This window comes from Salvelinus alpinus, chromosome 35 (genome assembly GCF_045679555.1).
Source record: "Salvelinus alpinus chromosome 35, SLU_Salpinus.1, whole genome shotgun sequence".
In the NCBI taxonomy this organism is placed as follows: domain Eukaryota; kingdom Metazoa; phylum Chordata; class Actinopteri; order Salmoniformes; family Salmonidae; genus Salvelinus; species Salvelinus alpinus.
The window spans coordinates 13,842,482-13,861,645 of NC_092120.1; the positions used below are offsets into that span (position 1 = coordinate 13,842,482).

The window sequence follows — 19,164 nt, forward strand, 5'->3', positions numbered from 1 at the left end:
GACAACAGTAGAAGTGGAAAGATCTCCTTTATAGTAAAAGCATTGCCAGAATCTATTATTGTATTTGCAGGTCTGAGAAATGTTTTTCCTTTTTATAAAAATGTCAGGCAATTCTACATAATATTTTTTAATACCACACAAATTACCAAAATTACAGGCTAAGAATGGACTGAGCGATAGCTTATGTGTTCATCTTATCATATTTCTCCAATGCCAAATCGGTGTACTTGGTTTGCAACGAAGCTGTCCCTGTTTGCAAATGATTAGGAATCTGATCATGGTTCTTTTAAAAGTTAGGCCTACCTTTCCACCCCAGACAGAGTAGGCCTACTGACACATAAGCTTTATCTGCTGGCTACTTTTCTTCTGTGGCTTAACCCAACAAGAGATGGTCAGAAGGTTTCTCCTAAAAGCTGTCTGGGTTTAAACATCTTCTATTGTACATAGTGAACAGTTTAATCAATTGATAGTGACAGAATTAGATTACTTCCCAATCAAAGTCTGTTTTGTCTCATCGGCTATAGAAGGTTGTGGCTCAGCCTCTTAATGTCAAAGAAAGGATTCATCTGTGTCACGTCTTTCCTGGGTATTTTACAGCTTGTTTCTAGCATAAAACATTGTGGACCAAAGCACTGTTATCGATCACTTTATATAATCGGATCCCATTTAATTTTCTTCAAAATCTTAAGCTAACAAGGGGTAGGCCTGTGCTTTTTGCCATTAAAAAAAATAATAGATACCCTCTCAATTCGAGTGTTGGTTTTAACTTAACAGCCCTTCACTGACACGGGGTAGGATATTTAAAGAATGCATGATGGGTAGAGGAATTGACTGACATCTATGGCTATAGCAGCCTATAGCCTAATTTCGACTGTCAGACAGGTAGGCCTGAGTAACCATTGTGTAAATTTTGATCCATCCCTAAGGATTGACTTGTAAAACATCACCAATTTATTCCTAGTTTCTATTGGCCAGGCTAGCCTACATTATGTAATATACTTATATGTGCATGCTTTAATAAAGTCGTGGATGAGTCGTTTGAATCCAAGTTTATTTACTCATCCGCCTACATGGGAATGTTTTTGTTAGAATATGAACACTGACCCCTAGAGTCAAGCGACGATCACAGCGAGATTTACTACAAAGGCTGTGTAGCATTTAAAAATAAAGTTCCTTTTGGCAAGAGAGCACAAAGCCACCAAACTTGATTTGATCTAATCCATGTGTATTGCACAACAGTCGAGACAGACTCAAGGAGACTTCGAAGCTCAGAGGCAGTCTGGTGACATCCCCACTGGAGCACTGAGGTCTGCGGTTGATATTCAGATATCCAGGTAGTGGCTTATGAGCATACCTTCTAATATATAAAATGGAAAACGTGTTATGTAATACTGCACTGTGGCGCTTATGGGCTTGTCAGTAATAATTCTAGAAGGAGATTACTGTCTAAAGGACAGATTACCACAAATTATGTTGAAGTGGAGCGGAAACGAGACTAGTGCGTCACCTATTTTCAAAAGAGCAAAAAACATATGGTGTTTTACTTCAAATTTTCACTCCGTAAACTGTTAGCAGCAATGATCAATCTTTTATTGGTTGAAAAAGGACATAACAGAAAGATATCGACCAAAAGATGAACAGTAGGCTATTGTTACCCACTACCCACATGACAATTTGCCTGTTCAGACTATCCACCTACATCTGCTTTTGTGCATTCCTGTGTGCTCACTAGGTTCCCACTGGGCCCCCCATGAGCTAGCCTACTTCAAACAGATGTTTTCTTCTGGTCTGAAGCAATACTGAGAAATGTGTCAGAAGGAAGTTGCCTAGTTGATTGTTCCCCCACTGTGTGGTTGGTCTTTTGTGGTGCATTATGCATTGTGTATTAGGGTTTATTTTGGTCGCTCTGTTTACATTGCAGTCATTATGTGATAACAGGCCACTGTCCCTGAGACTAACACATCTTGGGCGTTCTCTCTGTGGCTGTTTGTCCTCCCGGTTGTTTACACACAGTTTAAATTGGGCCTTTCACAGGAAGGTTAGGATTTGTGTGCGTGTGTGCGTGCGCACGTGTGCGTGTTATCGAATGACTAACAAAAACCAACAAAGGTTCTTGGAGGTAAGAAGTACTCTTAAAACCACTTCCTATCACAGGGTGTTTCTCTGTACTTATACTTCTGCTTCTAGCCTGTTAATTAGTAACTACATAGGCCACATTAACTTAGGTAACTTAACAAAGCTCAGTTGTTATTTTCTACGTTAGATTATTGAAAACATTAGGAATCATCTAATCACTGATCTTCATTCATAATGAATCAAATGAACCAGCTGCATGAGATAATTACTCAAGTCAACTTTGTCACAGCAGTGAGCTTTATCTTAAATGACTAAAAACCAAACTGAAATGAAAACAAATGGGAACACTGAACTGTAATAATTCACTTGTCATTCATGCCCTAGTACCCTTGAGGCTAATACTGTTTTGCAACTTTGTCTGCAATAGGGGTGTGAATGTTTTAACGTTAAAGAAATTGGGATCCTTAACGTTAAGATTTTTTTTTTTTTTTTTTTTGTAGATCCAGAAAGTAAACGGCATAGTTGGTCAATTTCCTCAACAACTACGAGCTTTGACGCACGAGGCACTTCACTACTGTTTTGCTGCTCTGGCTACCACGCTGTGAACAGCGTGAAATGAACCCATGCATATGTGCAGATGCTGTGTGAGAATGACGTGTTGCATCTCTCTCATCTCAATATCCTAGCCTTTTCATTGAAGTTGCGAGACGTTGACGGCCAAGAAATTGCGAGATATTGCATAGCGAGATAGAGCTTTTGATTGCCGATAAATAGCCTAGGCCAAGTGCACAGTTCTGACTGTCTGCCTGTTGGTCGACCTGCCTATACTGTGCCCCTCCCCTCTCTCTCCGTCCCTCGTTTGCTCGCTATGAAAGATGCAGGTGTTTTCAGAAGTACGGCAACTAATCAGTCTCCTCCATTCCCAAAATACTAAATCTTAGGAGTCGATTCCTAGCGGAATTTAATCTTGACACTCGAAATGGGTGTTGACACGTTATTTTGAAGTCTACTCTCCACCCCTACGTCATTGTCGTTAACAGTTGGAAAAATGGCTGAGAAAGGCAAGCGACAGCAGCAAAGTCCTGTATGGCAATACTTTGAGAAGGAAATGAAACATTGCGAGGTGGAATTGAGGTACATTTAATGCTTAACCATCTGAAAGGGACGCACCGTGTTGTTGCTGGCAGCAGCACATTGTGAATTCACATGGAATTTGATGAATGTTTATCGTTTTAACAAAATGGTTTAATTTGTCACATCCCTAGTCTGCAGTACAATATTCTGCATCTTGTCCATTTATGAAAGCTTGAGTTGTTTTTTATCTTCCACTTTGTCCAGTGTTCTTTGTCTTCAATACAACAACATGCTTAGTTTTTAGTTCATCATCAAACGGACACCAACCCAAGCTTTCATGTTCCTTTGCAGAATGCCATAGTGCCCTTCAAGGAACTGTGTGGCCTCTCGGCGGTGGCCAACCTGAAGCAGTGCATCCTGGCCCTGTCCTCCCGGCTGACGGGGGCTGACAACAACCCCCTCCTGGTGTTCAACCTCAAGGACCAGTACCCCACCATGGAGCCCCAGGGCCAGCTACCAGATGTCCTGAAGAAGGTGGTCACCACCTATGACATGGTGAGTACAGGAGGACTTTTGTTTGAACAGTATTATGTTTTATATATATTTTCTCCCTTTTGTTTTATAAGGTTAGTTGATAGAGGACATTATTTTTTAGGACCAGGACTTGAAATCTGGGATTTTAGACCACTACTAATGTGCTGGTTGTAAAAGCAACCTCAAAACACCTAGAAAATGAGTTTGACTCTAAGTCAAGAGGAGGGTTTAGTGGGATTTGAATGGTAACATGGGGGTAAGAGAGTTAGGTAGTAGGGCAGGGGTGGGTTGTTTTAATCAAGTAATTTAATCAATGTTGACAATGGACTGAAGTTATATAATTAAGCAATAAGGCATGAGGGGCTGTGGTATATGGCCAATATACCACGGCTATGGGCTGTTCTTAAGCACGACACATCGCAGAGTGCCTGGACACAGCTCTTAGCCGTGGTATACTGGCCATATACCACAAACCCCCGAGGTGCCTTATTGCTATTATAAACTGGTTACCAACGTAATTTAGAACAGCAAAAATAAGTGTTTTGTCATACCCATGGTATACGGTCTTATATACCACGGCTGTCAGCCAATCAGCATTCAGGGCTGGAAACACCCAGTTTATAATGTGTCATTGAGGCTATTTCAATACAGACCTATTACGCCTTACACCTCACCGTAATCAATGTACCTTAATAATAAAAGAGTGTTATAGAATGCCCTTCGTCCCCCATTTTGAATATTTCATTACTTATCTACTGTATTTGCTACAATATAGCGAGCAAGATAAAAACAACATGAAAGCTCTGCTAGATTATCCAACGTGGCCATGGAAAAACACTTTAGGAGCATCTGATATTTCATCCTCAAATCTGTAGCCTATTTGCTCTGAATATGTATTGAATACGCTTTAAAATATTCATACCTTGATATTTCTATTTGACACCAGCTGTTTTCTGTGTCAGACATGTTTGCAGTGTGCTGTGCACAAAGCATAAATCCTGGAAAAGTATTGGTGAAGCTTATTATTCACTGTAGAAACACAGGTCAAAGGCTACAGACTGCATTAGTACACCATTAGCATTGCCTGTCATTTACCTAATGTATTCATAATGTCTCATTCTCTTGACTTTAGAACCCCCACACAGAGCATGAAGGTAATGTGCTAACTAACCTGCGAACAGATGAATTGTGTAATTTTACTCAAAAGTGTCTCTCATTGAGAGTCATGGGCAGGCGTCAGTGAAGTTTGGATCATGAGTTAAGTGTTAGATATGGACTCTTGTGTGTCCTCAGCAATTTTGATGAAAATATGAAGTGAAAGAAGATCAAGTCGTGTACATTTTATGTAGAAGGACTGAGAAGCTCAGTTTGGGTGACTTTTTAAAAAGACATTCTACTCCAAAATGAATAAATACAATTATGCTGACATGCCCCCTGCCTGTGCTTCTCACAGAAAACACTTCATGTTACATTTTATTCCCCCAACATTTTCCCTGGTTGCCACTATTCTTGCTCAACCAAATTCAGTTGAAGTCAGAAGTTTACATACACCTTAACCGAAGACATTTAAACTCAGTTTTTCACAATTTTTTACATTTAATCCTAGGAAGAATTCCCTGTTTTATGTCAGTTAGGATCACCACTTTATTTTAAGAATGTCAGAATAATAGTAGAGAATAATTTATTTATTTCAGCTTTTATTTCTTTCATCACATTCCCAGTGGGTCAGAAGTTGACATACACTCAATTCGTATTTGGTAGCATTGCCTATAAATTGTTTAACTTAGGTCAAACGTTTCGGGTAGCCTTCCACCAGCTTCCCACAATAAGTTGGGTGAATTTTGGCCCATTCCTCCTGACAGAGCTGGTGTAACTGAGTCAGGTTTGTAAGGCCTCCTTGCTCGCACACGCTTTTTCAGTTCAGCCGACAAATGTTCTATAGGATTGAGGTCAGGGCTTATACCTTGACTTTGTTTCCCTTAAGCCATTTTGCCACAACTTTGGAAGTATGCTTGGGGTCATTGTCCATTTGGAAGACCCATTTGCGACCAAGCTTTAACTTGCTGACTGATGTCTTGAGATGTTGCTTCAATAAATCCACAATTTTCCTGCCTCATGCTGCCATCTATTTTGTGAAGTGCACCAGTCCCTCCTGCAGCAAAGAGCCCCCACCAACATGATGCTGCCACCCCCGTGCTTCATGGTTGGGATGGTGTTCTTCGGCTCGCAAGTCTCCCCCTTTTTCCTCCAAACATAACGATGGTCATTATGGCTAAACAGTTCTATTTTTGTTTCATCAGACCAGAGGATATTTCTCCAAAAAGTACGATCTTTGTCCCCATGTGCAGTTGCAAACCGTAGTCTGGCTTTTTCATGGAGGTTTTGGAGCAGTGGCTTCTTCCTTACTGAGCGACCTTTCAGGTTATGTCGGCATAGGACTCGTTTTACTGTGGATATAGATACTTTTGTACCTGTTTCCTCCAGCATCTTCACAAGGTCCTTTGCTGTTGTTCTGGGATTGATTTGCACTTTTCGCACCAAAGTACGTTCATCTCTAGGAGACAGAACGCATCTCCTTCCTGAGTGGTATGACGGCTGTGTGGTCCCATGGTGCTTATACTTGCGTACTATTGTTTGTATAGATAAACATGGTACCTTCAGGCGTTTGGAAATTGCTCCCAAGGTTGAATCAGACTTGTAGAGGTCTACAATTTTGATTTCTTTTGATTTTCCCATGATGTCAAGCAAAGAGGCACTGAGTTTGAAGGTAGGCCTTGATACATCCACAGGTACACCTCCAATTGACTCAAATGATGTCAATTAGCCTACCAGAAGCTTCTAAAGCCATGACATCAGTTTCTGGAATTTTCCAAACTGTTTAAAGGCACAGTCAACTCAGTGTATGTAAACTTCTGACCCACTGGATTTGTGATACAGTGAATTATAAGTGAAATAATCTGTCCGTAAACAATTGTTGGAAAAATGACTTGTGTCATGCACAAAGTAGATGTCCTAACCGACTTGCCAAAACTATAGTTTGATAACAAGAAATTTGTGGAGTGGTTGAAAAACGAGTTTTAATGACTCCAACCTAAGTGTATGTAAACTTCCGACTTCAACTGTATGTAATCTGTCTCATCACAATTTAAGTCACTCCAAGTTACCCTACAATTGACCCGTGTTACGTTTTGGTCCACTCTCCCTGTGCACTCGAGGTGAATTGCGGAGCGGTATCGTGCTCAACCATGCCACTGCTAAACACTCTGGGTTTAAAATGGTGCATTTCAGAATATGTAGGAGTTGAGAAATAAATAAGTATGAATGGAAAGCCGGGATCCAACTCTTTTTAACAAATTCCCCCACGATTGAATTAAGAATTGTTGTGCATTGACTGCTTGTCAGATTGCAGGTTTCCCTCCCTATGGCCCTCGTAACTTGAATGCACTTTGAGAGGAACATTTCTCTCATAGAACACACAACATCAAGCTAACTAGGTAAATAGAAATACACTATTCTACTATGGGGTTGTCTGGTTTTTCTATTCATTACTTGTTTTGTTGCAGAGGAAAAGTAAACGTGGACTCTTCCAGTATCATCACAGTGCTCCTCTGCAGAAATTATCTTAATTGAATGTGCTGTTCTTCGTGTTGTAAATGTATTGTGTCGATTTTTCTAGAAAAAATGTAGGGAAGTACCAATGTATCACAAAGTACTAGTTTGTTAATGATAACTATTACCATTTTGAAGCCTTGTAAAACACTCCCAGTAGCACCACTAAATACACAAATCACCATAGCTAGTCTTTAGCGAGCAAAGCTAGCGTTGAGTTCAGCCGCTTACCTCACAATCCACTATAAATACCTCCCCATGTTGCTGTGTCTGTCACCCAAGGCTATAATTTCTTCACCCATTAGTAAAGTAATCAGTGTGCCTGACAGCCTCCAGCCCTGTTACTGCAGCTGTGGACTGTCACAAACAGCCCCCCCCCCCTCCTCCCTCACACACCCCGCACGCCTCCCCCAGCTTAGTCACGACGTGTTACACTCATCACAGACTGTAGGAATGCTCTGGGTTGCCCTCATAAAACTAGGTTTGATGCCCACCTCAATAAATATATAGGCCATATTGTTAATTGTCAGGGCTTTCAAATCATGTTGTAAATCACTCTTAATTTTCAAATTGATGTATCACCAAAGAACATGTTCTAATTGGTTTATTTCCTAATATCCCCACTTGGGTGTAGAGGGCTGGAGTCACTGTTTGAAACCTTCATCTCCATTTTCACTGCCTGAAGTGGAACGCCCAGCCCAGCAGTCCACCATGGACAAGCTGTCACAGACAGTCACAGTGCTGCTGATCCCCTCAGCTCCTGTCACATCGCTCTCAATGCTCCTAAGTAGGTACTCTCTTCTTTCTCACTGGCTGGAAAACTGGCACAGCAACAGGGATCGATCTCAGGGCCATGTTGTTGGGTCACCGGCCGACCGTCAGAGATTGACTTGGCAACTGGAGCTCTGCTGAAACAGCTGCCCACGCTCCCCACCCCAAGCCCACGCTCCCCACCCCAAGCCCCCGCCCGATCTGCCTTGGCAATGGAACAAGACTGTCTGCCTTTTATTATGTGACCTTGCAGTGCTCTTAAGTCACTGAGGGAATGTACAAGTCAATTACGCCAGAGCAGCGAATATAAAGCCCAACACCCGTGGCACTAATTGAAATGGAAGGCTGCCGTAACTGTGTCATCTCGCCCCAGAATCGCATTAAGAAACCTATTCTAATTTTAGATGATACATCATTTCCTTCAGATGATCGTATTAATTGCACTCCGAGAGACGGTAAGAAGGGAGAAAGATCCAGATGGTCGTATCCGTGTGTACGTCTCCTGGGTCGTGCAGTGGGTATTTACCAGGATCCATGACAGTAAACACACGCAACATTAACCTCCCGAAATACCCCCGATGTACCAGGGATGTATTTTGGGGTGTTTTATTTTTTGGTCATGCATTAGAAGTGCAAATGGGCCTCTCTGATCAGAGCCACCATGACAATTTTAACACAGTCATGGAGGTTAGAAGTGTGTGCACTTAATTAAGGCAGGGAGCTAAATGTAGCGGTCCGCTACCCAGCTGTGATGCCACAGATAAGGCTGTGTTACGCCTCTGAACAAGGCCTCTCCTATATACAACAGATTGCTATAATAACCTACTCTTGAAATCACATGTTTTCAGACCAACTCTGAAACTGTACTGGAGTGTCATATTTTATAACGGTAACATGCAATTACTGTAATACCCTAGTTGTCTTGCGAATTTCAATAACATACTCGTCGGATACACTCTCCTCCCTCTGTTTTTTACCGTGCCTCAGCACAACTCCCGCTGCTTGGCCCTTCTATCTCTGTAATAAGGGCCTAGGCTTCTTTCTCCCCTGCACTGGATACATACTCCGCAAAAAAAAAAAATGAAGATAGCTCACTACCGCAGGATGCCAGGCTGCTGTAAAGGGAATAAGAGGTTCAACTGGACTGTCTGCTTTCTCCTCTCCTGACAGATGATCCAGACCAGCAAGACTCTGCTGGAGAACTCTGAGGGAGCCTACGACCGAATACTGCTAACCCAGAAAGCAGGTAAGAGAGGGAAAGAGATGACTAAAGAGCGATGTTTAGCATGAAAAGCCCATTTCTCTGCAAAGATCTACTGTCCCTCAGATCTTCCCTTCTTCCTTTCATATACAATCACCCCCCCTCTCTGAAGTATGCCATGGAGAGCAGCAGCTAACAAAAAAGATGGACTGATTATGCCGGCCCTGTTACATAAGTTATTAACATTTGATTCATGCTCATTTCTGTGACCCGGCTGCTTTGAAACGCTGCTTTGGTTCTGCCTGGTTTTTGATGATTCTCACGGCGTCGGCCTCGTTGCTCCTCTAATTAGGAGGGTTGCAGCTGAGGTGGTAAACACCCAGGTTCTGAACAGAACAACATCAAAGACTGGCAGGCGGCTGCGGTCTCTTTATGCCTGGTTTCCACCAGGAACCGCACCGCTACAAGACGTGCAGAATGAGATCAAGCCCATCTAATAACAATTGAAAGGGAATAATTTACCAGAATGGATAAAAAGAGTGTTGTTTTTTTTGTCTGAGCAATTGATTGGAAAATTATTGATTTTATTGTTAGAATTCTGCGTTTGCACTTTGATATGAATATTGCAGCTTGTGTGCTCTTGCAATTTTATTATATCTGTGCGCTTAGCACTGTTTATCCCGCTCCTCTGGTGAGAGTCTCTGTGAGAATAGCCTTCTGGCCCTGCATAATGTGTTGACTTGACTTGAACAGGGGCAGTGTTAATCCATTCTGCTCTGGGGCGTGGGGGATCGGAAGGATCTTGGAGCCTTGATAGGGTCATTGGCAGCTCATCAATGGAACACGCTGGCAGAGATCCCACCCTCCAATACTCGCTCCAAGGTGGGGGAGTCTTGGCTTGAGAAGCTTTCAGAATGTTTAACCTCTCTTCCTTCCCCCATTATGAGGGGAACTCGACAAGGTGGATTTTTCCGGAAAGAGCTCTAGCGGTGCAAACTCTGCAAAACCAAATTGTGTGCTTTAAAAGCAGCATAATATTGACCTGTAGATTTACTACAGTACAAATAAAATCATATTCAATGACAGGATCATTTAGACGTCTGTGTCTTTAATCTAATGCAGCGCATTTCAGCAACGTTTCCCATCTAAGCATTGTTTATGTTTCATTTATCATGGAGTAACATGCTTGGAGTGCCGAGTGAGGAAAAATAGACCATCGTTCCAGGGGCTGGGATTTATTGGTTTCCAGATGGATGACATATAAAATATTCATAGTCTGTTGTCTTGGCTCATCAAGGGGGTGGAGGAGTGTCTTCTTTAACTGAGGTGTGCGTCGCAAATCAATGGCTTCTCGCCGTCATCTCCTCTTCTTAGTATTCATCACAACACCAACAGGACCTGCCTTCAAGTTGCTGCCCGAGACATTAGCCATTGGTAGTCTGAGAGTTAAGATGTGAACTGCCTAGGAACAGTGCTGAAAGAGACAACAAAAACATCTCTTATTCTAGGCAGCAGGGAGATACGGAATTGTGCTCAGATGGTTTGCTTTTAGTGCTCGTTAGATCTATAGTATTACAGTATATTGTGTCCATAGTCTGAAAGCATTCCTCTTCAAAATTTATATGAACCCATCACACTTTTTCAATGTATGGTTATTTTCCTCTAATCTTTGAAATGTCTATGAAAATGAACCTGAAAGTAACTAGGGATGGGCACACGTACACACTACTCGATTTAAAGTTTGCATTTGTTTACTAATTACTCAAATACAAGTACTCAATTCACAAATGCAACTATTTATTATGTTACATTTATAAGCACTGACATAATTTCAAACTCGGGTAAGGTGTGTGTTCTTTGAGGAGTATATCAAGTACATTGAACATGTTTTAAGTTGGGTTTACAGTTGTGTATCAGAACAACCAGCATAGCGCAAACTTTTTTGCCTTCAGCACCGTTTCACGCTAACATGTGAGTACTCAATTATTTCCATGAGTACTCAAACACAGAAATTCTTTCAAATTGTACCTAACTAGGCCACTTGGTTAAGCCAAAACGATAGGCTACTGAAGGTAGGAAATGCTTAATGGATTTGTATTATTTTATTAGTTAATATGGGCACACATGACAACTAAACGGGTTAAACATGGGCTTCCACCTTGGCTGCCCAAGGCTTTTGGTCACTACCAGGCACCATATCAAATCTACTGGGCTGGATTCAACCACCAACATTTTGCAAAATAGGACACAGCAGATGGTAAACTAAGCAACGAGAAATTCATGTTATAATTTCATCAATACGTATTGTCAGCTGTGAGTGTGAGTGTGAGTGGAAAATGGGTCAATACAAACTGTATTCCCTCCGGACAGTGAGCAGAACATTCCAGCAACAGCTACTGGAGTTCTGTGTAATCCATCATAACCACTCAGAGAGAACAAACCGCCTCGAAAGACCCCCTGGGTAACAATAAACAAAGCGCACTACTTACTGTCTGAAGCGCACAGATCAAATGCAATACTTGACACTCACACAGGTACCAAATAACATCTGGGACAACAACTTACTGGACAGAGTAATGCTTATAACAGATCCTACCTAGGTTAACTTTTACAAACTGCCTAGAAAACAAGCTAAAGAGAAAATGTGGAACATAAGATGAATGGAAAACCCCCATTACAGTCATGACCTGTGGCCATTAAATACAGTAGGTAATTCTACAGGGTCAAATGCATCATCTATTCAGGAGGATTGGGGACAATCCATCAATGTGTTGCTTTTGCGATTCAATCAATTATTAATAAAGCTAGTAAACAGGCAGATCATCTTTTATAACATATATGTACACGTATGCCACCGTTTGATACCAACTGGGATTTAGCCTCGGCTAAAATACAGGCTGGTGTCATTAATATTTCCTGTGACTGGGCACTGTGGTACAAGTTCATTGTACTGACAGTTATTGAGCTCCAGGTATACGAGGGAGAAGATTACACCATCTAAAGAAGCTAATCCCGGATGTATTGTCATTGTCCACGGCAGACCCCTTTCCTACCTGCCGCTCGGTTATGGACTGTCAAAGGTGACTGAGAACCTTTGGTGGCTCTATACAGTCTCTTTCAGCGAGCATAAGCTTGCCGAGAATTGAGTTTGAAAGGGCTTGCTCAGAATGACAGAATTAGTCCCCCGCCACACCCCCCCAACTCTACACTGCGTTGCTAAGCAACCCCTGCTGAGAGTTGGTTGTGTGTGTGCGTGTGTGTCCAGCACAGTCATGCTTCATGAGTACAACAGCAGTGACTGTAGTTGCAGCAGCACAGCACCTGAGGGTGGGGGATAATCATTCTGGAATCATTACGATGTTTCACAATAAACAAAATCAAAAAGGCTGGGAGTAACAGATTATTAGCACAGTGTATAGTCCAATTAAAAGAATGCCCTACGCATTCTCTGTAAGAGAATACAATACTAGCCTCAGCCAGGGCCTAATTTGTGAACATTTCTTTGGCTGTTTTCTCAGTCTCAACTCTTCATCTAGGTCAGGTATGTGCTAACTGCTGAAGTGCCAATATCACAGACCTCCTCAGAATCATCATCAACATCCATCCACCCCACCGCATATCTCACATGTACGGTATTTGGTGTTGCCATGGAAACAACACCAACAGGGCTGGGAACCGACCCAGAGCTGATAGAGCGCCGCGATAGATCTGAGCATGCTCAGTCTGACCGTTTCAGCTTGTGTGTGTGTGTGTGTGCCATCAGCTGAGTCTGGTGAAGCTATTAGTAATATACCAAGCTCCCGTTACCGAGCACCTTAACGGCCAGACCCTCAGCTGTTGCTCTGATGTTGTGGACTCTACTGCAACCTGACTCAAATCAAACACACGGCAATGTTCGTCTGTGTATCCTAACGGAGAGCAGTCCGAGAAGAGGAGGAGGAGGAAAGAGGGGAAGGAGAGGAGGAAGGGAGCTCCTCGGGAGACAAGTCCCTCTGCTCAGCGCCTTGATGCTAATCCAGAGTGAGGGGATGTCATGTCTGTCTGCCCTGCCCATACTAGTCTTGCTCTCTCTTTCTCTCACACTCTCAAGAGAAGATGTCTCTCACTCCATCTTGACCTCACCAGCTTTGCTTCCGTCCTCATGTTGTCTGCTGGGCAGCTGTTTTCAGACTAGTGTAATTTCTATAGACAATGAAAACAAAAACTGAACCAGGTAGTTCTAGTACTGTATGCACACTGAGAGACAGACATAGAGACAGATGGTTGACCATCTAATGTGTGTTGGTGTTTTATCAATGTCTCACATGTCAAGAATGAAACCAAATGTGTGGAGGCTTTAACGTAAGGCTTTTCCCATAGTGCTGACACTTGCCTAACCCCAATTGGCATTTCATGCAAACCTAGCATATAAATGCATTACACATTGTACGTCAATGCTAGCCTCTGGGACAAATGTGTGTGAATACAGAGTGTAAAACTCGTGTCCCCTGACCCCTCTCTCCCCAGCGATGGAGTTCCATGAGAACCTCCATGACATGGCGGTGAAGGAGGGCCTGAAGGGCAGGAAGCTGGCCAAGGCTGTGGAGAGCTTCACCTGGAACATAACCATCCTCAAGGTAACGATAATAACCACCTAGTTTGAGTAATTTGTTTTTGCAATCTTTTTTGTGACAGTTTTTAGCTTTTGTTTAATCTATTTTAGCTACCAGTAAACCGTTTAAAACCATTGCGTATAAATCGATCTGTGGACACCGTAGATCAAAATGGTTTGCATTTGAGGTAGCCCTGATTCTCAGACACAGGAGTATCTCATCTCGCCTGTATGAAGCAGGATGTGACATCTGACACCTCTTGCAGCAGGGATGTCCCTCCTACCATTTTAATTCGCTCTTCCGACTGTCTGTCAACTCCTGTCCGAAGCCTACAGTGCCCTCAAAGTATTCAGACCCCTTGACCTTTTTCACATTCGTCAGCAATCTACACACAATACCCCATAATGACAAAGCGAAAACAGGTTTTTAAGAAATGTTTGCAAATTTATAAAAAACATACCGTATTTTCATAAGTATTCATACCCTTTGCTATGAGACTCAAAATTGAGCTCAGGTGCATCCTGTTTCCATTGATCATCCTTGAGATGTTTCTACTCCTTGATTTGGAGTCCACCTGTGGTAAATTCAATTGATTGGACATGATTTAGAAAAGCACACCTGTCTATATAAGGTCCCACAGTTGACAGTGCATATCAGAGCAAAAACCAAGCCATGAGGTCGAAGGAATTGTCTGTAGAGCTCCGAGACAGGATTGTGTCGAGGCACAGATCTGGGGAAGGGTACCAAAACATTTCTGCAGCATTGAAGGTCCCCAAGAACACAGTAGCTTCCCTCATTCTTAAATGGAAGACGTTTGGAACCACCATGACTCTTCTTAGAGCTGGCCGCCCGGCCAACTGAGCATTCAGGGAAGAAGGGCCTTGGTCAGAACCCGATGGTCACTCTTACAGAGCTCTAGAGTTTGTCTGTGGAGGTGGGAGAACCTTCCAGAAGGATAACCATCTCTGCAGCACTCCACCAATCAGGCCTTTATGGTAGAGTGGCCAGACAGAAGCCACTCCTCAATAAAATGCACATGACAGCCCGTTTGCCAAAAGGCCCTTAATGACGCTCAGACCATGAGAAACAAGATTCTCTGGTCTGATCAAACCAATATTGAACTCTTTGGCTTGAAATCAAAGGGTCACATCTGAAGGAAACCTGGCACCATCCCTACGGTGAAGCATGGGGGTGGCAGCATACTGCTGTGGGGGTCTTTTTCAGCGACGGACTGAGAGACTAGTCAGGATCGATGCAAAGATGAACGGAGCAAAGTACAGAGATCCTTGATGAAAACCTGCCCCAGAGCGCTCAGATTGGGGCAATGGTTCACCTTCCAACAGGACAACGACCCTAAGCACACAGACAAGACGATGCAAGAGTGGCTTCGGGACAAGTCTCAATGTCCTTGAGTGGCCCAGCCAGAGCCTGGACTTGAAGCTGATCTAACATCTATGGAGAGACCTGGAAATAGCTGTGCAGCGATGCTCCCCATCCAACCTGACAGAGCTTGAGAGGATCTGCAGAGAAGAATGGGAGAAACTCCCCAAATACAGTTATGCCAAGCTTGTAGCGTCATACCCAAGAATACTTGAGGCTGTAATTGCTGCCAAAGGTGCTTCAACAAAGTACTGAGTAAAGGGTCTCAATACTTATGGAAATGTGATATTTCTAAAATAATTAATAGATTAACAAAAAATACTTTGTCATATATGGACAATATTAAAATGAGACGAAAGGTGAGTTCCTAACGAGTTCAGGAAGCCAAGCTAGAGCTCTGTGAGATGTTCACAGTGGTGGGGGCAGACGTTTTGATCAAGAGAGACCTTTAGAAACTTTGCACATTTTCTCTAACACTAAATATACAAATATGTATTTTACAGTTATAAGGAAGGTGAAATCTTAATAGTTTTGGGTAAAAAAATAATTTCAAGCCTTATTCATACAGTTTTGTTGAATAGGAAATCTGTGTACTTGAGCTTGTGTCCTCAAAAGTGACTACACCTCTGCAATGTATAACTATTTTTACCACAAAGGTGAGAGTTATATCTTGGAGTATGCAGCATTACTAGTTATTGTTTATCTCATGATAAATAATTACTTTTTGGGATTACGTAGATTACATTTTCTATTTCATTTAGTTACATGTAAGAGGTTTAACTTAATGTTTGTTTTATTGAGAGCAGGCATAGGCAGTGAATTTAAATTCAAGAAACAACTTCCGAGCAAACACTTCAGAGATTCTGATTCCACAGTGCAGTTGAGCTTCACTAAATGAGGAAAACAGTTTGTTTACAGAAGGGACATAAGGTAGGTAGGTTTAAATTGACATTTGTTTTTCAGCTGCAGCGCGGTGGAATAAGAGCCTATGTCTGAGTTAGATTATACACACTCAGTCTGATGTATTTGTCTTCATGCTGTTCATTTAATCCCTGTGTCAATGCAAGGGCTAATTATCGAGGAATGACCTTCTGCATATTTATTTGTGATATTTGCATGCGTTAATTGCATGCTCACCTCATGAGCGTTTGGGCTCATCATTTATACATGGTCCCCGGGAAATGGAGTTTGTGCCTGGTGAGTGTTTGGCTACGCTGCATAATTCATTATACACAGAAGCAGCGGTTACGCTCCGTGGTCATTGGGGAGATGTAGGACTCCAATGTCTGACCGCATACAACTAAGATTAAACCGTTAGTACCACACTACTCTCTCGCTTCGTGACCTTTTTAAGGTATTATTGGTTTCACCCTTTGTCTTTCTGTTTAAACTTGAGATTCAAGTTGTTGATACATGCTCCATTGTCTCTATTGCCATTCCTGTCATGTCCCTGCCTCCCCTCCAGGGCCAGGCAGACCTGCTGAAGCACGCAAAGAGTGAAGTCCAGGAGAACCTGAAGCAGATCCACTACGCCGCCCTCACCTGTAACCTCAGTAAGGACGGGCCATCAGGGAGCACGGCAGGCTCCGAGTCCAGGACCCGACTACGCAGCCTGGACGCCATCCCCGAGAAAGCCACGGGGGAGGACGAGCTTTCTGGGGAGGACAACTGAAGGCTTATGCCCTAAACCCTTCATACCCCCAAGCACCTTGCCCTACCCCAGTGGCACTCATACCCCCAAGCACCTTGCCCTACCCCAGTGGCACTCATACCCCCAAGCACCTTGCCCTACCCTAGTGGCACTCATACACCCCCAAGCACCTTGCCCTACCCTAGTGGCACTCATACACCCCCAAGCACCTTGCCCTACCCTAGTGGCACTCATACACCCCCAAGCACCTTGCCCTACCCTAGTGGCACTCATACCCCCCCAAGCACCTTGCCCTACCCTAGTGGCACTCATTCCCCCCCAAGCACCTTGCCCTACCCTAGTGGCACTCATTCCCCCCCAAGCACCTTGCCCAACCCTAGTGGCACTCATTCCCCCCCAAGCACCTTGCCCAACCCTAGTGGCATACATAAATCTCCTTACCGCAGTCCCACACAAACCTAACTACACTATAACTGTTCTAGTGCCGTTGCCACACAACTATTCTTATTCCAGTGCCGTATACAACCATTCCATTCCCACCCCAGTCCCACTCAAACCTCCCTTTGCTTAACCCCGTACCACACAAAAAGCCCTTAACCCTTTCTGCCCACCTCAACGTCCAACAGCAAGATGTTGCGGGTCAACTAGGAGGGCCATGTGAACTTGCAGCCACGGGACAGTCTTAAAGCAGTGATCTACTGTAGAGACAGTGCACTTATTTACAGGCAGACCCCAGGGTCTGACCCTAGGAGAGCCGCTCTGAACGGTCAAAGGATTTCTTAAGCACAATTTACAGGTTTCTGACCAACCAGAAACTAGAGCTGTGAATGTAATAGGAAACAGGAAGAGGAACAATGGCGAGAAGGAAAGAAGAAAAGGGAGGAGAGAGCTGTTTACAATAATGAACTTGTTCATGTTTTTGTCTGCCAAAATAGTATGTGTATATATGGAGTTCTGTTACTTTTTTTCCAACGTGCTTCATTTTATTATTGTATTCTTGAGAAATAAGATTTATTTTGTAAAGGAAATGGCTCGTCCATGAAACATAACTATTTTATTTGTCTGTGCAGATGTGAAATTGAGGTGTCCTTTACACTTTCCCACTGGAGAGTTCCTTTGTCGAGACAGAGGGGCGGATAGAGACTTTAAACCTCAGTGTGTGGTCCAAGGGTGGCAGTTGAGTCTTAAACACAACCAGCAACTGCTTTGGGAAGGAACCATGGAGAGAGTAATGCGTTAGGCCTACGTTTTGGTGTCATTTCACCATTCCATGTGAGAGGGTTGAGTGGGATGTACAAAGTAATAATAGCTTCTCAACCCGTCCTGGTAACAAACTAGCACCCTATTCATGAATACGGTTTCATATATGACTGTGCCTCATTGCTACAAATCAGTCAACAAAGGGGATGGATGGTGAGGAAAGAGACACTCTTCCTCTCATCCATCCATCTTAACCTGCTTTTCCCCACCAGTTGCTTCTAGTTTTGTATTTGTCCCCTGTTCATTCTCTCCACAGTGCTGAAACAGTGTTGCTCCTAGTCAACTTTAGCCACCCACCACTACCTCTGGATCTCACCACCAGTGTTTTAACTGGGCCCACACTGGGACCAAAAGTAATTCATGAACTTCAGTGTCGTGACAGTTGTATTTATAACTGTTAACCATTTTTACAGATGGAGGGGGGGGGGGGGGGGGGGTTTAACTGAATACCGGTTTTGCTCTTATCTGTTAATTCCCAAAACCTTCAGAATAAACTACATCAAATCGTTTATGGTGTCTGGTGTCAGATTCAATGACAGACCGTATGAACATTCATTAACATTCTACAGTGTGCTGTTTTCTGTTGTATTAATGCTATTACTGTTTAAGGGCAGACGGCAGACAGAGACTGCAGGGTCTGGATATCCCAGCCATCACATGGAGCTGCTGGAGGAACTGAAGGATCTCTATAGATTAGTTTACAGTGTGCTGATAGGAGTGGAAAGCGCCTTGGGATATCTAGCGAACCACAGACGTGTCTGGCACATGTTCCCAGATACACAGACAGACATGCACGCACAGCTGATAACCCATGCAAACATACACACACACAGACAATCTTTTTTGTCACTATATTTGTATTTCCCTGATAGAACACTGCGTTGTGGTGGTCACTTGTCGTCACAGAAAAACAAGCACATCACAGGACAAAGGCCCCGGGACATGTTCTTAGAAAATCAGAAAGAGTCCTGAGTAAGTCAAACTGGAGTACAGCACCACACAGTAGCATTTAGAAT

General features: G+C 43.1%; 1 protein-coding gene across 4 annotated transcripts in view; it reads left to right on the plus strand.

Annotated features, from left to right (window-relative positions):
* Positions 1-18,657, plus strand: part of LOC139564665 (inactive phospholipase C-like protein 2) — a 61,272-nt gene extending 42,615 nt beyond the window's left edge. For 3 of the 4 annotated variants that reach the window (XM_071384383.1, XM_071384384.1, XM_071384382.1), the window contains exons 4-7: positions 3,502-3,705; positions 9,235-9,310; positions 13,772-13,881; positions 16,703-18,657. In XM_071384383.1, the coding sequence (XP_071240484.1) occupies positions 3,502-3,705; positions 9,235-9,310; positions 13,772-13,881; positions 16,703-16,909 (597 nt within the window). In that variant the 3' untranslated portion in view covers positions 16,910-18,657. Of the gene's footprint in view, positions 1-3,501; positions 3,706-4,816; positions 8,083-9,234; positions 9,311-13,771; positions 13,882-16,702 lie in introns of those variants that run through there. The other variant, XM_071384386.1, reaches the window with a different exon arrangement.
* Positions 18,658-19,164: the final 507 nt, after the last annotated feature.